Source organism: Apaloderma vittatum, unplaced genomic scaffold (genome assembly GCF_000703405.1).
Source record: "Apaloderma vittatum isolate BGI_N311 unplaced genomic scaffold, ASM70340v1 scaffold23736, whole genome shotgun sequence".
Classification (NCBI taxonomy): Eukaryota; Metazoa; Chordata; class Aves; order Trogoniformes; family Trogonidae; genus Apaloderma; species Apaloderma vittatum.
This window is the reverse complement of record NW_009723660.1, coordinates 24,422-44,018: the sequence shown is the minus strand read 5'-3', so window position 1 is coordinate 44,018 and position 19,597 is coordinate 24,422. Positions and strand designations below refer to the sequence as shown.

The 19,597-nt window shown below is 41.7% G+C and overlaps 1 protein-coding gene across 4 annotated transcripts in view; it reads left to right on the top strand.

Annotated features, from left to right (window-relative positions):
- Positions 1 to 3,633: 3,633 nt before the first annotated feature.
- The window catches only part of POLR3E (polymerase (RNA) III (DNA directed) polypeptide E (80kD)), a 25,157-nt gene continuing 9,193 nt past the window's right edge, over positions 3,634 to 19,597 (top strand). For 3 of the 4 annotated variants that reach the window (XM_009872212.1, XM_009872215.1, XM_009872213.1), the window contains exons 1-16: positions 3,634 to 3,711; positions 4,828 to 4,878; positions 6,176 to 6,253; positions 7,763 to 7,878; positions 8,200 to 8,282; positions 9,005 to 9,112; positions 9,577 to 9,626; positions 9,918 to 10,037; positions 10,591 to 10,676; positions 11,578 to 11,622; positions 11,707 to 11,798; positions 12,545 to 12,665; positions 14,238 to 14,319; positions 16,757 to 16,816; positions 17,821 to 17,978; positions 18,259 to 18,323. In XM_009872212.1, coding sequence (XP_009870514.1) covers positions 3,676 to 3,711; positions 4,828 to 4,878; positions 6,176 to 6,253; positions 7,763 to 7,878; positions 8,200 to 8,282; positions 9,005 to 9,112; positions 9,577 to 9,626; positions 9,918 to 10,037; positions 10,591 to 10,676; positions 11,578 to 11,622; positions 11,707 to 11,798; positions 12,545 to 12,665; positions 14,238 to 14,319; positions 16,757 to 16,816; positions 17,821 to 17,978; positions 18,259 to 18,323 — 1,351 coding nt within the window. In that variant the 5' untranslated portion in view covers positions 3,634 to 3,675. The remainder of the gene's footprint in view (positions 3,712 to 4,827; positions 4,879 to 6,175; positions 6,254 to 7,762; positions 7,879 to 8,199; positions 8,283 to 9,004; positions 9,113 to 9,576; positions 9,627 to 9,917; positions 10,038 to 10,590; positions 10,677 to 11,577; positions 11,623 to 11,706; positions 11,799 to 12,544; positions 12,666 to 14,237; positions 14,320 to 16,756; positions 16,817 to 17,820; positions 17,979 to 18,258; positions 18,324 to 19,597) is intronic. The other variant, XM_009872214.1, reaches the window with a different exon arrangement.

Genomic DNA, 19,597 nt, shown 5'->3' with positions numbered 1-19,597 from the left:
CCGGGGCCGCCCCTGGGAGGGTGCTCGCCCGGCGGCCAGCGGCTCAGCCCCTGCACCTGGTGGAACAGGCCCAGCACTTCGCTGCATAAGCAGTGAGGTGTTAAAGGCAGGTTCACGATTCATGCAGAATCTCTTGACTTCTGAAGACGTGCTTTAGTGACATCACCTCCCAAAAGAGGTCCTGGTGCAGAGGAGCCCTCTTCGGGTTCACTACTGGAAGATGACGGTGCAAAGCTGCTTGCAGGAGAGCAAAGCAAGGAGCAGATTAAGCAAATGGTTGGGCCAGAATTGTAATTTTTGTAAATGTTTGAAAGGTGCTTCAGCTTATTTTTGTAGCTTCCATTTTACTGTATGCCGTGGGCCACCCTGAGCCAGGATGGCTGCTAGAGCTGGACTGAGAAACCCTTACAGAAGAAAGTCCGGATGTCAGAGGGAGTTTTAGTAGTGATTCAGGAGATGGCACTTTCCCCACTTTGCTTGGTGGTTATCTATACTTTGACACTGATAGGGTAGTAGCTCCTGGCCTTTCCTGCACAACATAATTGTATATGAGGAATATTTCAGGTTTCAGTGTTGGCACTTTGGAGGTCTGTTATTACTGACAAATTTAGGCATTGGTGAAATGCTAGAGCATTTCTTGCAGGCCTGGCTAAAAGTCTGTGTTTGTCAGATGGCATGCAGATTTGCAGTTATGTTAAAGTCTTTGGTAATAAAAATTAAAAAAGATAGCTATAGTATCAAAATGCCCTTCTCAGCTGAAACTTAGAGGATTCAGTTGCTTCATTGCTGATTTACCATTCTTTAACCAATTTTTTTCTTCATTGGTTCTAAATTGATGATGTTATAGGCAACTCAGGAGCCATTTCTTTGGTCATAGCGTTGGTCATATTGCAGGAGATATTAGATTTATATCTCTTGCCCTCCTGCAGGCTATTCTGAAGTGTAATGATTTATACAAATAACTTATATTTTGCTTCACACCTTAAAGGAAAGTCCCCTTTAAAAGAAAACAGCCCTGCCAGAATGAAATTTGAAACTGCTGACTGTGTTTGCTAACTCTTGTGGTGTCGTATATATATATATATATAATGACAGACGTAGAAATGAACACCAGCATATATATAACTGTAGACATAGATTGCATCTGTGTGAATTCAGTGAAAGCTTCATTCTGATTCAGAAGATTCCTTCAAGCTGCATGAGTATTATAAATTGTGCTGGGACACACTGCTCCCTATTTATAGAGCTGTCATTTTGATACTCCAATAAAAGGAACTATAGTCATTCTTTATCCTTAAATGAATAAGAAAAATATGTAATCTCTGTAATACACCGTTTTCCTTGGTTCCTGACAGCTGGATTCACAAAGAGATTTCGTGTATAATTGCATCAGCAGCATTAGATGAGGGATCAGAGACCAGCTCCTTCAGGCTAAGTTTCTCTTTCTCTCCTTAGCCCAGGAAACCTTAATTTCTCATCTGAAAAGTGGACTAACTTTCCCTGTGAACAAGCTAGTACATGCTTGGCATTCAGGTTGTCAAGCCCTTTTCAGCGGGGCAAGGAAGGAGGGTTTGCACCCGAGCCTCCCACCTTCAGGGTGTTACCACATGTTGTCACACATCTTGGGCATCCTCCGGTCAAAAGCTCTGTTCTGAATGAAAACTGCAGTTGTTCCATTTCATGCAGGGCTGTCAGGCTGGCTTTACATGAGCCTGCTGTATCAGGCCACCCAGGGGACACGAGCAGGGAAGGCAAAATTGGAACTGGCAAATCTCATTTCTTTAAACGGACGTATTCATGCCTGTATTTCTGGGAGGATCTGAGTGCCTGATTGCAGAAAACGTTCTGATGTCAGTTAGGTATCACATAGTCGTGGTTCTGCAGTAACAGCCTCAGCCTGTAGTTAAGGTACTGACTTTTTGCTGTGGAGGTTTTGCATTTCTACAAATTTATTTCAGATACGAATCTTAAATATTATTAAATTATAAATTTTCGAATACAGATGTGTGGTGGGAAGAGCCAGGGATATGCTGGTGCATAAAGAAGTGCTGAGAGGGGCACTTTTTTGGTAGTAGAGAATCTGTAAGTGAAAAACATGGAGTCATATTTCTAGGTGAAGTGGCAGAAACAGTGTAAATAAACCAGAGGTGTTGCCTGAATGGAAGTTTGCCCGTATAGTGATGTTAATATTTATATCCAGCATGCCTATGCAGCCTCTCTGAAAGGTTTCTTAGTTAACTAGTGTATATTATTGTCACATTTCAAAGAGCCTGCATGTCAGTTGAAATAGACTGAGCTGCTTAAATTGTGTGGTGGCTTGAGTATTTGGAGAAAAGAACAAAACACCTGTCTTGGATGTAGCATGGATGCTGGCTTCCTTCTTTTGCAACCTCTGTGTTGCCTGCTGATCCTGGATGCTGCCTCTTTCTCTTCCTCCATAGGAGGTCCAGCAAAGAAGCAAGCTGGCATGGAGGAGTAAAATGCGGTGAGGGAGAGTTCCTGAATGCAGATGTTATTTTTTTGCCTGATCATCTGTGTTGTTAAAACTTCCCTTGGTCAATTTGTGAGAGGCCTTATTTTTTTATGCCTGTCTTGACTGGTACTGGCTGATTAACAGTGTCTTAAATGGTCTGGACTAATTAACATTTTTGCAATCGTGTCCCAAATAATTTGTAAATCCTTTTGTTTGATTTCAGCAGCGAAAAAATCTATTGTTGCTTTAGCTGAGAGATCATTTTTTATTCAGAGGTCTGAACCAGGCATGGCACTGTCTCCAGCGCTGGATTGAACATGATGACTCTGCTCAGAGCACACAGTCCCCAGTTAATATCAGTCTTACTTTTTTTGGAGTTGGTGTTATTATGAAGTAAAATCTCTTGTTGTGATGATTTTAAAGGACTCCGAAAGAGGCTGGGGAGTGAGTGTATTTTGGAGCTCTCATTTAGCAATACAGTCTGAAGACTGTTAGGTCAGGAGGCAAGGCTGCACCATGTCAGGTAGGTGAAATCAAGGTCTGCACATTCACAGATGGGAATATTGTCTGGTCCTAAGCCCAGGTTTTACACAGGTGGGTTTTTTCCTTCTCCTGACTTTCTAGCTAGGAGCTTTCTTCATTATCTGCTTTCAAGGAGTTTTTCTGAGAAGAGAAGCTAATGGACCATACAGCACTGCCCTTAGTGACAGTGATGACTGCAGTGGTGGTTTCAGAGCTCACACATGCTGATTGACCAGCCAGTGCACTCTAGATGTGCTGGCTAGAAAACCAATTGCTACCTGTTTGTTATAGTTACACAGTATATCAAAGATAAACTTTATGCATGTGCAAAAGGCCCATTTTTCCCTCATAGAGCACTGATTTAGTGCACTCCTTCTTATATAACTGCTGGCTTTCAGGAAAGTTACAAGAACTTACCTTGTTTTGAGCCATTTGTATGTCTCTTAAGTTTGGTGGCAGTTGGTCAAGATTGTGCGATATTGGGGACCTGACCGTGCAAACATACTTTCCTTCAAAAACCAGACTAAGCAGATTACCACTGAAAGGAACCAAGTTAACTTGAACAAATACTCTAGGCTACATGTGTTACGTGGCACAAAGGTAATGACTCATATGATATTTCTGTTTTCTTTCAGGTTGTGCCAAGGAATAAGCCAAGGAAAAGCTTTTTGTGTCCTAGCATGGCAAATGAAGAAGATGATCCAATTATACAAGAGGTAAAAGTGTGTTGTGGCAGTTGTGATTGTACATGAGCTGCTTTATTATTATTATAGTTCCCATTGTTCTTACATTGCTGAAACAGTCTCTCATCGAAGTCAGTGGTTTTTTTGTAACCAATGACTTGTTCTGCACAACAAAGTATGTTATGTGGACCAAGTATGTGGCTCATGGTATCTATTTTTCCAAAATAGTGATGTCCATGTTGACAGATTCAGCTCAGGTTTTTCACCCTATGTAATCCTTCCATGTCAGAAGAGGAACAGAGGTGGGGAACTTGCTTCTGCCACTGTACTTCCATGTGTTCCATGTTTCTAAGAGCTGTAAAAAATTTTAATTACTTTGTTCAGTTAATATCTGTTAATATGAAGCTGAAATGTTTCATGCCTTCTGCTAAAACGAGCAGCTGTGTTCTGATTGTGGACTTCTTCAAAGGACTGCTGTGTCCCAAAGAGTAGCCACAGTGTCCTGTTTACTTTATGTCTGAATTTACACACCAGAAGTACCAGGAAGGGCAAGCCGTGAGGGAAGGAGTGAGAATTGTCAGGAGTATATGTAAAGGTATCTAAAATGGCAGCTTCCATATGTGATATTCATGAAACATCTGTGGATTTTCTGTGCTGGTGGCAAAATGCTAATATTGAACCAGATTTGGGATGTGGGTGTCTCTTGCTTGATTTAGAAAGATTTTATGACATAATGCTGGTAATGAAGTTACCTTTCAGTCATAGTGCCAAAGAGAGAACTTCATCCTTTTTGTGTAGTTGTGATAACAGATTCACTTCAGCCCCTCCGAAAAAAATTTTCCTCTTGCATCTCAGATTTGTTTGCCAGATTTCCGCAAAGAGAAAAAAAAACCAGCTAGACCACTGTCTGCTGCTTCATCATAGTGGGGTTTTTTGGTTTGTTTTTTTATAAAGACCATTTGCAGAATTTCATGTCAGAATCAGCAGAGAGGAGACCTTTGACAAGAGAGTCATTAATGTGTTTTATGTTAAGAGTTTCTGATTAAAAGCTAAAATTGTCAATATTTGGGCTCTGGGCTTTGTACTTTTATATGAGGCTTCACCAAGTACAGCTGGCATCTGATAAAAGTTGTTTGTTTTGCTTTTTAGATTGATGTCTTCCTGGCCAGAAGTCTACTGGAGAAACTGTATCTGTTTCAGGTATTTCAGTTAACTTTATGCAGTGATTGTTTAAACTAAATTCAAAGAGCAGTAGCTTTCCATACTGCTTTGGACTGCCAAGATCTTGGATATAGGCAAGCATGTTTGGTTCTCAGTCAGTTGAAATATTTAGTATTAAGTCATTGCCAGGAGAAGAGTGGTCATTTATGGCACAGACTTGTCATTAAATCGCTCCCTTTAACCACGCTAAGGGAGTGCTTTTAGTAGATGATGTCTTTTTATTGTGGTTTGGATAAATATGCAGCCTCTTAGCCATCTTCTGTCATCACTAATTTCTGCCATCTCTACTAAAACCCCATTTTTTTTAGGATCAGCCCTATTTAAAATATCATCAGTAGTCATAAATCAATGAGGGTCGTCAGAAGAGCCCTCTTACATTGTGGAGATAAAACGAATGTGTTTGAAGGTGGAAATACGTTAGGAAGGTCGAGGTCTGTTTTCCATTCTGCCACTGAATTTCTCTAATAATTTTATCCTTGCAATTCACTTTTCCCATCTGCAAAATGAGAAGTCTTTTGAATGTTCATTATAAACCAGCGGTGCCCACTGCCTTCTGCGTAGATCCTCTGCCTGACCTGTGCTGGCCACGCACGGCTGGGGACAGCCAGACCCGGCGTGCGGCACCAGGCCCTGCAGCCTTGCTCAGGGCTCCCCACAGTTGTTCCACATCAGGATGTTGTTCAGTGGTTAGTGATGGGGCCTCTGGGTGTTCTGAAGAAGTGGCAGCTCTGAGCAGGAGGCTGCTCTGGCTCAAAGATTCCTTTTGGATAACGTGCTGTCCTCTCAGCATTCCCAGACGGCTCAGGAGACATCTGTGTGGCTAAACCAGGGTCTGGTGTCCTGACTAGCTACGTGTGGCCCACGTCCTTTAAGTTAACACTACTTGTGTAAACCCACAAGTATTTTACTCTTAGCTAATAACTGTCCATGGAATTAAGGCTCAGGGGTGGAGCTTTAATTGCTTCTAATACTATCTTTTCCAGCTGGACTAATAAGTGGTACCATTTTCCAGTGTTGCAGTTTACTGGGGCATATGAGGGGCAGGAATGGGGTTGTATAATGACAGAAGCAGAGGAGTGGGAGGAAAGCAGCAGGCTTTCTAGGTCGTGCTCCCAAGTCCTTTAGTGACTCACAAAGAAGTCAAGTAACTTCTTAATATCTTGTATCTCTCTGACAAGTGGATCTACATGTGAGGGGACAGGGAAGATGGAACTAATTTCTGTGAAATTCTTTGATCTTTAAACAAAGAGGTTTATGAAATGGATTTGTTTTCCAGTATCCTATTCGTCCAGCTTCCATGACGTACGATGATGTTACACATTTATCAGCGAAGATAAAACCGAAGCAGCAAAAGGTTGGTCGTCATTTGAGTCCATTCTGTGAAAGTTGGTTTATGTTGTACAAAATATACTTAAGAAAAGTACACTGTGCTATTAAGATGTTACAACTATACAGCTACTTGCAGGACCAGATCTCTGTGCTTAGAGGTGTGAGGGAGTCTTTTGTTGTGTCTCTAAAGTAGAGTTTAGAATAAGTAGTTTATGAAGAGAGGAATTGAAGTCACGATGGAAAAGCCACTCTTAATCAAAAATAGAGTCACTTAGGGAAATGTAGTTACTAATGTTAATTTAGTCTGTAGGTGCTTGTACTGATACAGCTTGATTTAAAAGGTCTTTACAATACTCAGAAAAGGATTGACCTTTGGAGGCACGCTCTGTCTTTCAGTGTCAGTGAGGGGACTTGATTTCTCTCTTGCCTGGCTGTGGATCAGCAGCAGTCCTTTTGGAATCGCTGGGGTTCTACAGGTAGTGAAGGTATAGCCAAAGGTAGAGTGATTGCGCTTGTTTGCAAATGTATCCCAAAGCTGTAGGCATCATTGTAAAACGTCTTATTTAAAAAATGCAGAAATAGATGTCTGTGATATTAGAATTTTGTTCTGGGAAATGGTTAAGGAAAGTGTCCTTGTGAACTTTGGAGGTAGGATGCATGTTGTGTTCAGGAAGTCTTCTATTAAAATAAGCAAACATTTGCATTGTAAGCCCTGTGCAGACTTGTAAATCTGCCGTCTTGCCCAGGGACTTGTAAAGTTCATTTTACAAGTAACATAAAGGGGAAGAAAAAATAAGGCAGTAGCTGTGATGTACGAATTCAGAAGAACTTTGGCACACCCGAAGGAAGAATGTATGTTGTAATGTTAGAGTATGTAAAGAGAAATGCTACGCAGGAAATGCTTGATTTTGAACACTTCTCTGAAGTTTAAAGTTTGAAGTGGCATTCTCCTTGTAACTAAAAGCTTGGAATTTTTTCCTGTGTTTTGACTAGTGTAAATCAGTAATAACTCTGAAGTCGATGGTAAATGCTGCAGTCTCAGACTTAGCAGAATTGAGGCCTTTGCCTCTGAAGAGGACAGTTACTTTGTGTTGCTTGGTACATAGACTAGGAGGAAACATACCTTAAGTTTGAAAGATTCTGAATGGATCCTCAGTGATGGGGAGGTTTGAAGGATACTGCTTGTGCGCTTGATCTGTACTAATAAGTAAACCAAACTGATAATGTACTGGAGGGTATCCAACAAAGTGAAGGTGTATTTCAAGGCTGGCTAATCATATCTCTGCTCCCATTCATTTACATGAGATTATTTACAATAACCTCTAGCTTGTTGTTAAAATGGCCCTGTCCTACAAAACCACATATATGCGCTCAACTTCGTGCATCAGGTTTGCCCTGTGGATTTGACTGATGGTGTTTATGTACTTAAATTTGCTGTAAATCTCTGGAAATGTTAGCAAGTGTGGGACTGAATTGTAATTGGTATGTTTGGGGTGCTGTCACGGTGATTAGCTGTCTTTCCTTTCATATTTAGGTTGAGCTTGAAATGGCCATTGATACTTTGAATCCTAACTACTGTCGCAGCAAAGGAGAACAGATTGCTCTCAATGTAGATGGCACATGTACAGATGAAACGAGTACCTATTCCTCGTAGGTGTCCTCTTTATCTTCATTTCCTTTTTGTGGTGAGCACAGATGAATGTATGTCTACCAGGGCTTCAGGCAAAGGTGCAAGCAAGTGGCTGTACAGTATTGGAGGGTGCTTTGGACACCTGTATAGCAAGCATTATTGGAAGTAACCTGCATTTTTTGGTATACTTCGTGAATTCTGAATTGCAAATGGAAAAATGAGTATATGTATTTGCTGCAGTTGTTGATATTCCATTTTGAGAATTGGCGATTTCAGACCTTTAACATCTGTATGCCACGTTGCCTCTAGAATACAACCTCACAGCATTCATCTGTCTGCAGGAAACTGATGGACAAGCAAACTTTCTGTTCTTCGCAAGCTGCGAGTAATGTTTCTCGCTATGCAGCTGCTGTTTACAAAAAAGGTAAGCTGCTTTTGCTTACCCCTTTTATCAGTGAAGCATGCTCATTTCAGGGCTAAAGTAAGACCTGCTTATTCTTTTTTTTCAGCCTGGATTTTAGTTGATGGGTGTGTCTTTAAAGAAAGGAAAAATTTTCCTTATAAACATTCCCAGAGTCCTTGAGAAGGTCTAACAAAATTGAAAATATAAGAACACTGTGGGTTTGTGGATGCGTCCGGGATCTTAGCAGCTCCTGTGGCCTGAAATGCTACATGTCTGTAGCAAAAATTCGAAATTGTTTTTTATATTACTATCTCCATCTAATTGTATCTGTCTCACTTTCCTGTTTGAGACGTTTTGCCCCTGTCTTGTCTTCTAATGCCATCACAGAGTTTTGATCTGATGATCATCTGAGTTGAAAAGACAAAAATTGTCTTCAGTGGTGACTATTTTGGTAGGAGGCTCCTGAACTATAGGTCAGGTCTGAGCCAGAACGTGACTCTCTGCAAGATCTGTTTTCAACACAAAAAGGAAAGTTACAGAAATAGGTGTTAGTATTCCATACTTTTATGAAATGCTGAGCATTGGATGAATTTTTCAATTCAATTCCTTTTTATGTATTACTGGATTAAATATTTATGTTAAATTGAAGCTATGCCTTTACAGAGATAGGGAAATAATGAAAAGTGCTGTCCTTGTGCAGTGGAAAAAAAACTATTTTAACCAATGTTAATTCTCTTTTTCAGGTGAACTTCACCTGACTCCACTACATGGAATTCTTCAGCTGAGGCCAAGCTTCACCTACTTGGACAAGGCTGATGCGAAACACCGAGAAAGAGAAGCTGCTAATGAAGGTAAATGGTCTTGTGTTTTCTTTTGGGAGGTGAGATACAAGTTCTCTATAATTTTAATGGTAAGAGTCATTATATTCTGAAGGTGTTTATTTTAACAACATACTGGTGTTAAGGCCATCTCGCAGATTGTTTCACTGATCTTACTTTGACTGTAGCTGCATAAATGCTTTTGTGGTCACAGTGTGGGGGATTGGCAGAGGGATGGGAGGTGGTGGGGTAGTGTCAGAGGGCAGCAGTGGGGAGGGTTTCATCACCACTAATGGAAAGTTGCACCGCAACTGGGAGCAGTGTTTGCTATCCTAGGAGCAGCGTGGTGCTGTCACACATTGTGTAGTTTGGCGGGCTGGCTTTGAACCCATGGGTTCCTCGTACTGCTGTCTTCCTGCATGGCTCCCACAGAGGTAGAGATGGGCTTTGCCCTTTTTACTGCAGTCATGCATTTATTCTTTTGTATTTTTTGGCAGGTGGTGATTCGTCCCAGGATGAAGCTGAAGACGATGTTAAGCAAATTACTGTACGTCCAAATTTCCTTTTCATCATAGTTCAGGCAATGGTTCACATGAAAGCATGACCGTTCACACCCAAAACAAAGGACAGGAAACCTCAGCTAGTCCTGGTGATCCTGGCCTTGGGAAGGGGGAAGCAAGATGAACTTGCCCTTGATGCACAAGCACAAAGATGGCACTGACAGCAAAGGGTGATTTCTGTGAGCTAGGGCCCCAAGCTCTTAAGTACCAGATAAATAACACAAGTGTTTTGTTTCAAGGGTTTGGGGGCTGTATTTAATGATGCTCAGATCTTTTAGGTACGATTCTCCCGCCCTGAGACCGAACAAGCTCGTCAACGACGTGTTCAGTCCTATGAGTTCCTGCAGAAGAGACAGGCAGAAGAGCACTGGGTTCATCTACATTATTATGGCTTGAAGGTAGGTGTGTGCTGGCTGCCGAGGAGGCTGCCTGGGCCTGAAGGCTCAGCCAAGTCTAGGACTGTTTTTAAATCTAGGCCCATGGGAATCAGGGAATCATCAAAATATAATGAAGAAAGTAGGTCTGAATACTTGAACAGACCCTGCAGTGCTCTGTACCTCCTCTGCTGGATAATGCTTGACATCTGCATGCTGGAAAAAGTTTAAAGTTGAAAAGTGGACGAAAATAAGGGGATATCTGAGTGCAAGAGTCAATCAGGTCTTGGATTATGAAAATCTTGTGGAACCCAGTCAGCTGAGTGTCAGAAATCCTGGTTATCTGACCCACATGCAGGTCTGTCAGGAGATTTCGAAGTCATAGCAACACAAATGTCCCCACATCATGTAAGCGTTGCTCAAGGAAGTGAAAGCAGAACATCAGTTAGTGAGGTGGAACGCTTGAATGGTGCAGTAATGACAGGGTGGCCATAGTTTGGAATGAGGAATCCAGCTCTCTGGCATTTTCTATGTTTTCAGTATGTGGAAGTGACTCCTGTTTATTTCTATACTCCAGGATAGCCGTTCTGAACACGAGCGCCAGTATTTATTTAGTCAAGGTCATGGCCTTGCTGAAAACACGGAATTAATTAAATCTCCCAGGTAATGGTTTGATGGTTTCCTACATAAATTTCAGCAATTTGTTGTGATTGTTTTCAAAGTAATAAGCAGGTATATTCTTTAAAAGTCTGCCTTTGATAATTCTATGCATGATAAAAGTAGAATTGTTTACAAAATAGAGAAACAAACTAGCCTTCAACTTATTCAAGTTTGCTTTCTTTGTTTCCTTGTACTCTGAGATCAAACCTAGTTGTTTTCCCTTGGGATTGTAGTGTCTTGCACATTATTAGCAAATCTTATAAAACTTACTTTTTTGATTTTTGAGAGTCACCTGAAACTACCTGAAACTGGGTTGATTTCGTTTCTTGGTGACTGCAACTGTGCAGGAATCTTCCTATGATGCAGTCAGGGCTAATGCCTCTAATCCAATACAGCCATGGCCTGAGTAAAAGGGAAGGAGCAGGGCTCTCTGTTTAATGGTGTGGATGTGTTTTCGAACGTCTCAGTGGAGCAGTGCTAGGTGCTCTTACTAAGAAGTCTTCTGGGTCTGATTCTTTCCTCAAAGACACTAGTAATAACGTTGGTGGAAAAAACTTCTTGCCTGTTGCTGGCCGGGTTCTCTCTGTCTACAGGACTTCACATGACCCCTCTTACTGCTGTGTCAGAGCACCTGTGTTTAATCTGTTTACTCTTGCAATTCCTCTGTTTGGACACCTCTTCTGTACAGAAATGCTGATGTTCTGACTTTGATACCTTCTCTTTGGGGAGCTTTTACTAGAACTGAATTGGCAGAGGAGGATGGGAAAGTGGGAGAGCTCTTTTCAGCCTAGCGTTTGTTCTGTAGATTCTGACACGTAGGATTGCTCTAAGCAAGAAATAACTGCATTTAAACCTGGGAAGTCCCCAGACAAACATTTTAAGGAAGTGTTTTCTTTTCTTCTAGTGAATATTTAATGATGCTGATGCCTCCAAGCATAGAGGAAGAGAAGTAAGTGTTTATACAGAATGTTCAAAGTCTGTATTGGCTGGATGCTCTTTCTCATGGGCTGCAAATCTGCTTGTTTATCTGCAGTGACAAACCAGTGGCTCCAAGCAATGTGCTTTCTATGGCCCAGCTGAGAACTTTACCCCTTGCTGATCAGATTAAGATCCTGATGAAGAATGGTTTGTAGATTTTGCACTTTGTGACTTTAATTGCCTCAGATAAGGTACCTTTCCTAGTTGTACCAGTTTTGTCACCCCACCAGGCAGTCTGTCTATGTCTAGCTCTCTGATTCTATGAAAAATCCAAGACCTCAGCCTTTCCCTAAGAAGACCTGCTGTGCAGAGAAGAGCATAAACAGCTCTGACTGCTCACCCGTATGTTTGCAGTGAATTTAATCTTAGAATAATTTCTAATCTGATAGTAGATTTCTGCATGCGTTGATTTCAGCAGGTATTTCTTGAAATGTGGGGTCTGAGCATGAATCATAAGTTGAAGGTTAATGCAGAAAGCTGCACTTTGGCATTTTCTGAAAAGTTTTCCATAATACACACTTTGAGCGTCATCTGGGAATTTTATTTTGTCTCTTCAGATGTACTGTCTGATGAGAACAAAGCCTGAGGTCTTTCCCTCAGGAGCTTCCTGTCTTTTCAGGTATCTCTGTTTCCAAATAATACTGAAAGTGTAGATATTTTTATTTTAATTTGGGACCAGTTAAGCTAATCAACTTCAATGCAACAGCAGCAGGTGTTTTTAGAACAGGTGATAACTATAGTGCAGAGGGGGGCATAGTAGAACTTAGTTGATTGTTTTTATTTCCTTAGACCAAGAACTGTAATATAAGTCATAGTATCCTAGATTTATAAATCTATGTCTGTATTACGTGCATTGAAGAAGCTCTTAATGTGGTGTGTACTTTGCCTTTCAGTGAAGGTCATGCCATTTGCAAATCTGATGAGTTTGCTGGGCTCTGGCACTGACTCCACGGCAGTTCTCCGCTGTATACAGCAGGTGGCAATGCTGGTCCAGGGAAACTGGGTGGTGAAGAGGTACGGCTTGTCTTTGTTTCTGGGATATGGGTTTCTGCTTTAAGGAAGGGATCAGAACAATGGATTTTATATACTCATCTTCCTTGTTTCTCAGAGTAGCCATGTTCTTAACTCACAGTGCTGTAAAATCTTGATTTAATGTTTGATGCTTTTTAGTGCAGTCAGATATTCAAAATTCAAAGGGTTGATGTCAAAGTATAATGGCTTAGTACCTGCCCCAGCTAAAATTATGGCTGAGATGTAATCTGTATTTTTGAGTTATGTCAGGTTTTTGGCATGTCTTTATTCATGCTCTTTTGTGAGAGGACTGTCCTGAATTCTTCCAGAGGTTAGTGTCAAGTGTAAACAGAGAAAATGAATCCAGTGTCAGCTATAGTATTTCTTAGCTATATTCAGTCAAAGAAAGATCTTTGTGCGGTCACCTTGCTGTTCGTCCGCGGATGCTGCTCTTGTTAGCTGAAAGCTACCCTCTGGATGACACTACCTGCTTAACAAATCAAGCCTGATGTACTGCGTGTGCTGCATGAAATGGATTTGGTATCATCCTCTTGTTTATTGGGATGAAGCATGCCACTGGGAATTGAAGTGTAAAGTGCAGTATGATTTTTTAATTTATTTTTTTACCTGGGTGGAGCACTGCATGTGGAGAATTACAGTCTCTGGAATAGCTCTCTCTGTTAAGACGAACGGCACCAGCTACCAGTGCAAGTCTGTTAGCAGGCTGTGGATCAGCTGTCGTGAGAGAGACCTGTACTGGCAATGTGAAAAGTTTTTACAGCAGCTCTTGCTGTCCCTCCTGCCATTCCAGAAGGAAGCTGGAAGCAAGTTAAAAGGCAGTACATTAGTATTCAGATTGCTTTTGGTTTATACCCAATTATTTGCAAGCAGTGCAAGGAGGATGTGTATATTTATAGTAAAGGTGGCATGTTTGGGATAGTTGGGCAGAGGAGCACGTGCACACAGCAGAGTTTAAATGGAGAGGGGACCCATTTCTTTGGTAGGATCAAGATTGTGAACCTGGGTTGCCTTGAGGCTTTGGAAACTGTGCTAACAAGTCTCATCAGTTGGTCTTGCAAGCAGACGAGGGTGCAGCGTGGTGTTGGTCTCAGGGCTGTTTGGTTCAAACATGGCATTTTCTAGTACTGTTCTCTTAAGCTCTTGATTGCTGGGAAGGGAAATTAAAACACCTTATTCCCATGCATCAGCATTTTGGCTAAATGCTGCCTTCAAGGCTGCGTACCAGGTTAGCCTAAGCGTTTCTTAGGATCCTTCTGGTCTTGTTTACACTGATCCAAGGGAGGATGGGCTTTGCAAGAACAAAGCAGAGCGTGTACCTGTGTTGCACGCATCTGCTAGCCCCAAGGCTGTGCTTTGCTGGTGTAAGCCTTTTTGCACTAGTGTAATTGCAGTGGGGTAATTATACAAATATTAATTCCTTTAATGAAAACTGTGCTTTGGATGCAGGTATAATTTAACTGCAGAACAGGGAGGACATGTTTGTTATGTTCATCTTAACCAATGCTGTTTTTCTGAGTACCTAGTAACTAATCTGTGTTCCTTTTCAATTAACAGTGATGTTCTCTACCCAAAAGATACTTCTAGTCCACATAGTGGAGTCCCTGCAGAAGTGCTCTGTAGAGGGAGAGACTTTGTTGTAAGTATAAAAGTGTTTGTTGTTTTTAAGGGAAAGCACAGGTAAAGTTTGCCTGAGAGGCCACAGCATTGCAAAACTCTGCTGCTCTACTGCAATAAGGTGGTTTTTCCAAATAACGTATTTGTACTTTAATCCTGAAAAGTGTTGTAACAAGTCAGTTATGGGAGTGTTGATGTCGGTTGACATTGTGGCTGGCTGGCAGGATCAGATCATCTGTCATTAACAGTATTCATCCCTTTCTCATATGTGCTGTAGAGCCACTATCACGTAGGCCCCGTGATGCAGGACTTAGAGAAAAGCCAGAGTAGGATAATAAAGTGTTTGTTTCTCCAGATACATTTTCGTGGGCTCAGGACTGTGAGGTCTCGGGAGGGCAGTGTGGGTAAGCCTTGTGCTCTCTGAGCATGCAGTTGGTCTTTAAAAAGGACTTTATTCTCCAGAGCTGCTAATCAGTGAAAGGACTTTGTTCCCAGGCACCTTTTGTGAGCAGTAGCTGCATATGGAAGTTGAGATGAATACAGGTCTTGTAAACACACACGTAACCACAGCAAAGAGGAACAACCTCTGCATTGTGTTTATTTTCACTAACCATGGAAAGAATTAAGTTCCTAAGTGGTTCCTAAGTTCATATTCAGTTTATGGCTTTCACCCCATCAAAGAAGCTGACGAGTGCATTGCTCTCACTTTTTTTTCGGTCAGACCTGACTGTTCCCCTTGTTTGCAGTTTGTTTATGAGAAGTAGCTCTGCACAGGAGCAGGCTGTGCGAGAGACTTTAAGCATATTACAGTACTAGCGTTAGATGAAACTGATGGTGATTGAAACTGACTTTTTGTGTCTTGATGTCTGCCCGAGACACTGCCATATGGAGACCTGGATTCAGGTGTCACCCAGTGACATAAGTCTTTAGGACACAGCAGATTAGGTGATGTCGTGCGTAAAGTTCTAGGGACAAGAAATTATTATGCTTAGTTAAGTAAGCAGTAGTATTTTAGCAATTAAGATGTACAGATAAATTGTTTTCGTATGAGTTATGTCAGATACACCTTGCATAAGAAATGAATCTGTGTTGGTCTTAAAGGTAAATAATTTGCTGATTAGCTCTGCAACAGGGAAAAGGTTAAAGTGTTAGAAAATAGAAAGCATTGGTATTTTTGGCTTTCAGATAAAGTGAAATGTCGTTCATAAGGCTCAGAAATAGTATTTAATACTGTATTGCATCTGTTGAGATAATGTGTTCCAGCTTAAAAAGTGAACTTTATTTTCCTCTGTGTATTTGTGTGAATTAATAAGGTTAAAAACTATTTATGGGCAGTAGTGACACTCAGTGTCCACCTGTTCCATACTGTACTTTGGGGAGGAGGAAAAGTAATTTGTCTTTTCTGAAAGCTTGTTTTTAGCTCAGATTCACACATAATAAAATCAGAGGACGTGAGAACCGTTGGCATTAGTTGAGGATAAAAGGCCTAATGAAAAATGACTGTTCCAGAGTTGTGTGCAATGAGAGCTGATAGATCTGCTTCATCTGGAGAGCAGCTTATTGTGCTTCAAAACAGAAATGCCCTGTGCCCTAAAGTGAGCGTGGTGGTTTTGTGTGTTTGTGGGCAGCGAGAAGTTGAGTCAGAGAGACAGATGTATAGGTGATGTCATAGGGCAGGAAGAAATTGGCAATAATGAGATTTTGAATTCTTCACAGCATTATTAATACACACAGACTAAAAGAAGTTGTAGTCTGTTTAAATGGAGACAGGAAGAGATCAAAGGTTGTGTTCAGAGAGTGTTCTGCCGAAGTCCTCATGCAACCTGTTAGCCTCCTCTCAGCAGCTGCCTCTCAGGATGTTAGCCCTTAGGAGCCGCCCTGCAGAGCACCTTGCTTTTCTTGGCTGGGAACAAGTACGCGAGGTGATGACAGGCCAGCTTGCCATAGCTGTGAGTGACTGTGATGTGTGCTGAAGAAGGGAACAGGCACTTTCTAGGGGTCTGTGCTGCAGAAAGGCAACAGTCATCAGCCCCTACAGCCCCATGTTAACAGAAGTGGATGAAGAATTTCTTCAGGTTAATGATGCAATGTGTGAGAAGCTGAGCCTCAGGTGTGACTTCTGGATTCCCAGCATCACTACAGTGCCTCTTTTATGTTTTTTTTGGAAGATAAAGGGAGTTTGAGTTCAAGATGATTCTTCACACCTTTTGTAGTCACAGGTTAATGAAGGGAAGCCATAGACTCTCAGCTTTTGATCCTGTGTTCATGGCTGTTTGAGGGCGGAAGAGGCCAGAAAGTGTTTTCCCACTAACGGACCAAGAATTGCCTACTTCACATTCTTAAAAGGAATGGGGTTTCCATTTTTCTGATAACATCATTGAACAGGGTCATTACTGCAACTTCAGTAAAGCAACTGCTAAATAGAGTTACTAGGTTTTTCTCCTCTGTTCCCTTCCTAGATGTGGAAGTTCACGCAGGACCGCTGGGTGGTGAGAAAGGAAGTGGCAGCAGTTACAAAAGTGAGTGATTTTTTTCCTTCCAAAATCAGACATTGACCATATATGTTGGGCATTTTCTGTAGGTCAATAGTGGATGCTACTGTGAGCCTAATCTCAGGTTCACAGCATCTGCATTACAGCTGATCGGCAGTGTTGCTCACCGGGTATGCCTTCATTTTGCGACAGGTGTAGATACATACTCTTTTTAAAAACATTTCAGGCAGCTCCCACAGTTACCACAGCTCCACAGGATGTGACTGGCCTTGTAGCTGAGCCACTGGAATGCATCTTGTCTTCTCTCCCCTCGTGTTTCAGTGGAAAGCTGGACACGCTTTGAATTAAGCTGGCTGATTATGCACCAAGGTGGATGAGTGCTTGTGCAGTCCATGCTAGCTACTCCGCTTTCAATGTGTTGCAAAAGAACAGCTCTTCTGTTGGCATTTGCCAGTTTGTCAATATTGAATAAGTGCTTTAAAGCAGTTCAGGCACCTGAGTATTCTGCTAAAATTGACAAAGGCATGAGAAACATTAAGTTTAAGAGGACAAAAAATTAATTCTTTAAAATGCAGTAAAATGGTAAAACACGAGTCATTTTATGCACAGTCTGTTCTTGAAATGTAAGATCCAGTGCTGCCTAAAAGCGTGTCTGACCTGCAGCTCTAAAATAAGACTAGCGCTGTAGAGTATGCTTCTCTTCACAACAGAGTCTTTTCATCTCAGTTTGGAAACTCCCTTTTCTTCATGAAGCATGCCGTGAGCTATTTGACTCTCAAGTGATTAATCACCACTGCTCTCTGAAGTCCTGTGCTTTTAATGTTGTGTGAAAGTGTTGGTGCTGCAGAGAAGGATGAGTATCTCTGACTTAGCTGGGTGTGTCTTCATGGAGGTGCCCCATATATACCACACCAGCCCAACTCTTCCTGTCTCATGGAACAGTGCCCATGTTCCCAGTATATGCTGTATTGCTGCGTATGTCCTATGTAAATTGACTTCCAGATTATTTATGCTTTTTCTTTTTCTTTTAGCTTTGCCCAGAAGATGTGAAAGACTTCCTAGAGCACATGTCTGTGGCAAGAATAAACAAAGGTTGGGAGTTTATGCTGCCTTATGATGAAGACTTTGTTAAGAAGCATCCAGATATAGTCCAGAGGCAACATATGCTGTGGATGGGCATTCAGGCCAAGTAAATGACTTGTTTTATTTGGGGGAATAAACTAAAAACAGAGAACTATCTAGTACAAAGTTTCCGTAAATGTTGGCAGATAATTTGATCTTTATTGCCTTGAAGGTTTCCCCCTCACAATCCGCGGGCAGTGCTGTGACAGGGCTGTCACTGCATCATTCAAGTCATTCCTGTTCCTCGGCTCCCTGGAGAAATTGATTGTTCTAGCTATTGGCTAAAGCTGGTATGGCTGCATGCAGGCATAATAACTGAAACTGCCCTTATATATTTTATCTTTCAGATTAGAAAAAGTCTATAATCTCTTAAAGGAGCACTTGACACCAAAGAAACAAGAGGCACAATCAGGTAAATGGAATTGTGCTCGTGTCATCTTGAGGCACACACATCCCTCCATATTCCTGGGTGGTATTTTGGAGTTCCTGTCTGGTTTTAAATGTGGTTGGGACTGGTCTTCTTTTGTTTAATATTTTTTCTTGCGATTTCCTCTGGATTATTTGAGACAGATCTTGGTCTGTACTAACATCCCTGGTGTTGGGGCGGCACAAGCTTACTGTAGCATCCTTGTAGCAGATCAGGGAGGATTCCTTGGTACTGGAGACTTGCTTTGATACTGTAAAATCAGCTAGTTCTGTTATCCACTTCTTCATTTAAGGCAGCTTGTATTGTGTAAGCCTTACAGGTATAAGCAGCTTCTGAAGAGAGGACAGTGCACAAGTAACTCTCACCTTTCAGTTTGCAAGCTAATGGGCATGAGGTGATTTTTTTTTATTTCTCCTGATTTGCACTGGGCTCTCTGTAGTGTGGTTGAGGGCTGAGCAATTAAAGAAAAAATGTGTTTGGCAGGGAGCTTTAAGGAGGTGTGAAGCTGTCTCTTTTTGACATCCTTCTCCCCCATGGATGCCAGTGAGAATGTTAAGCTGCTCCATAATCCTAAAAGATTGTGAAAACTTGAGATTCCAGAGAGTTTTAACTAGGCATTTGGCTTATTGCCAGACATTGGAGCCAATGGAGAGTATAAGCAGAACTGACAAATGACATATGAATCCATTTCAATACCCTGTGTCTGATCTGCTTGGAAGGATTAGGTGTTGGGTTATTTGGAGAGGATTAGTGAGCCTAACAGCAGAGAAGATAACAGCATGTGTGCTGTGCATGCTTTTGCCTTAAACACAGGCTCCTTCCTTAGGCATCGAGACTGGATTCCTCTGCTGCCAACACACCCCTTCCTTTCACCTTTTGATAGCTGGGTGTGGAGAAGACATGGGAAGAGGCACAGGATTGCGTGGGAAAGAACTTCCTCCTTTCCCTTTGACCCCATCACCGAGTAGTAATATAAAGAAGTAATACTAAGAAGACTTTCACACTGTGCACCTCATGCTAAAAGGGTGTTCAAGTTCACTGTTAACCTCACTGTGCTTACAGGGCATCCTTGTGCTGGCTCTGGCAGTTGCTGAGCAGGCCCCACCAGCCCCTAGGTCCTCTGGAAAAAAAAAAAAGTTGCTGGGCACAGAAGCATTTGGGTCACAAGTAGAGATGTATAAGCAGTCTGTAGCTCTGGTTTCCTGATCTGCAGAAAAAGCCCTAGTGATTGAACAAGTGCACTCTGTCTTTGCTTTAGG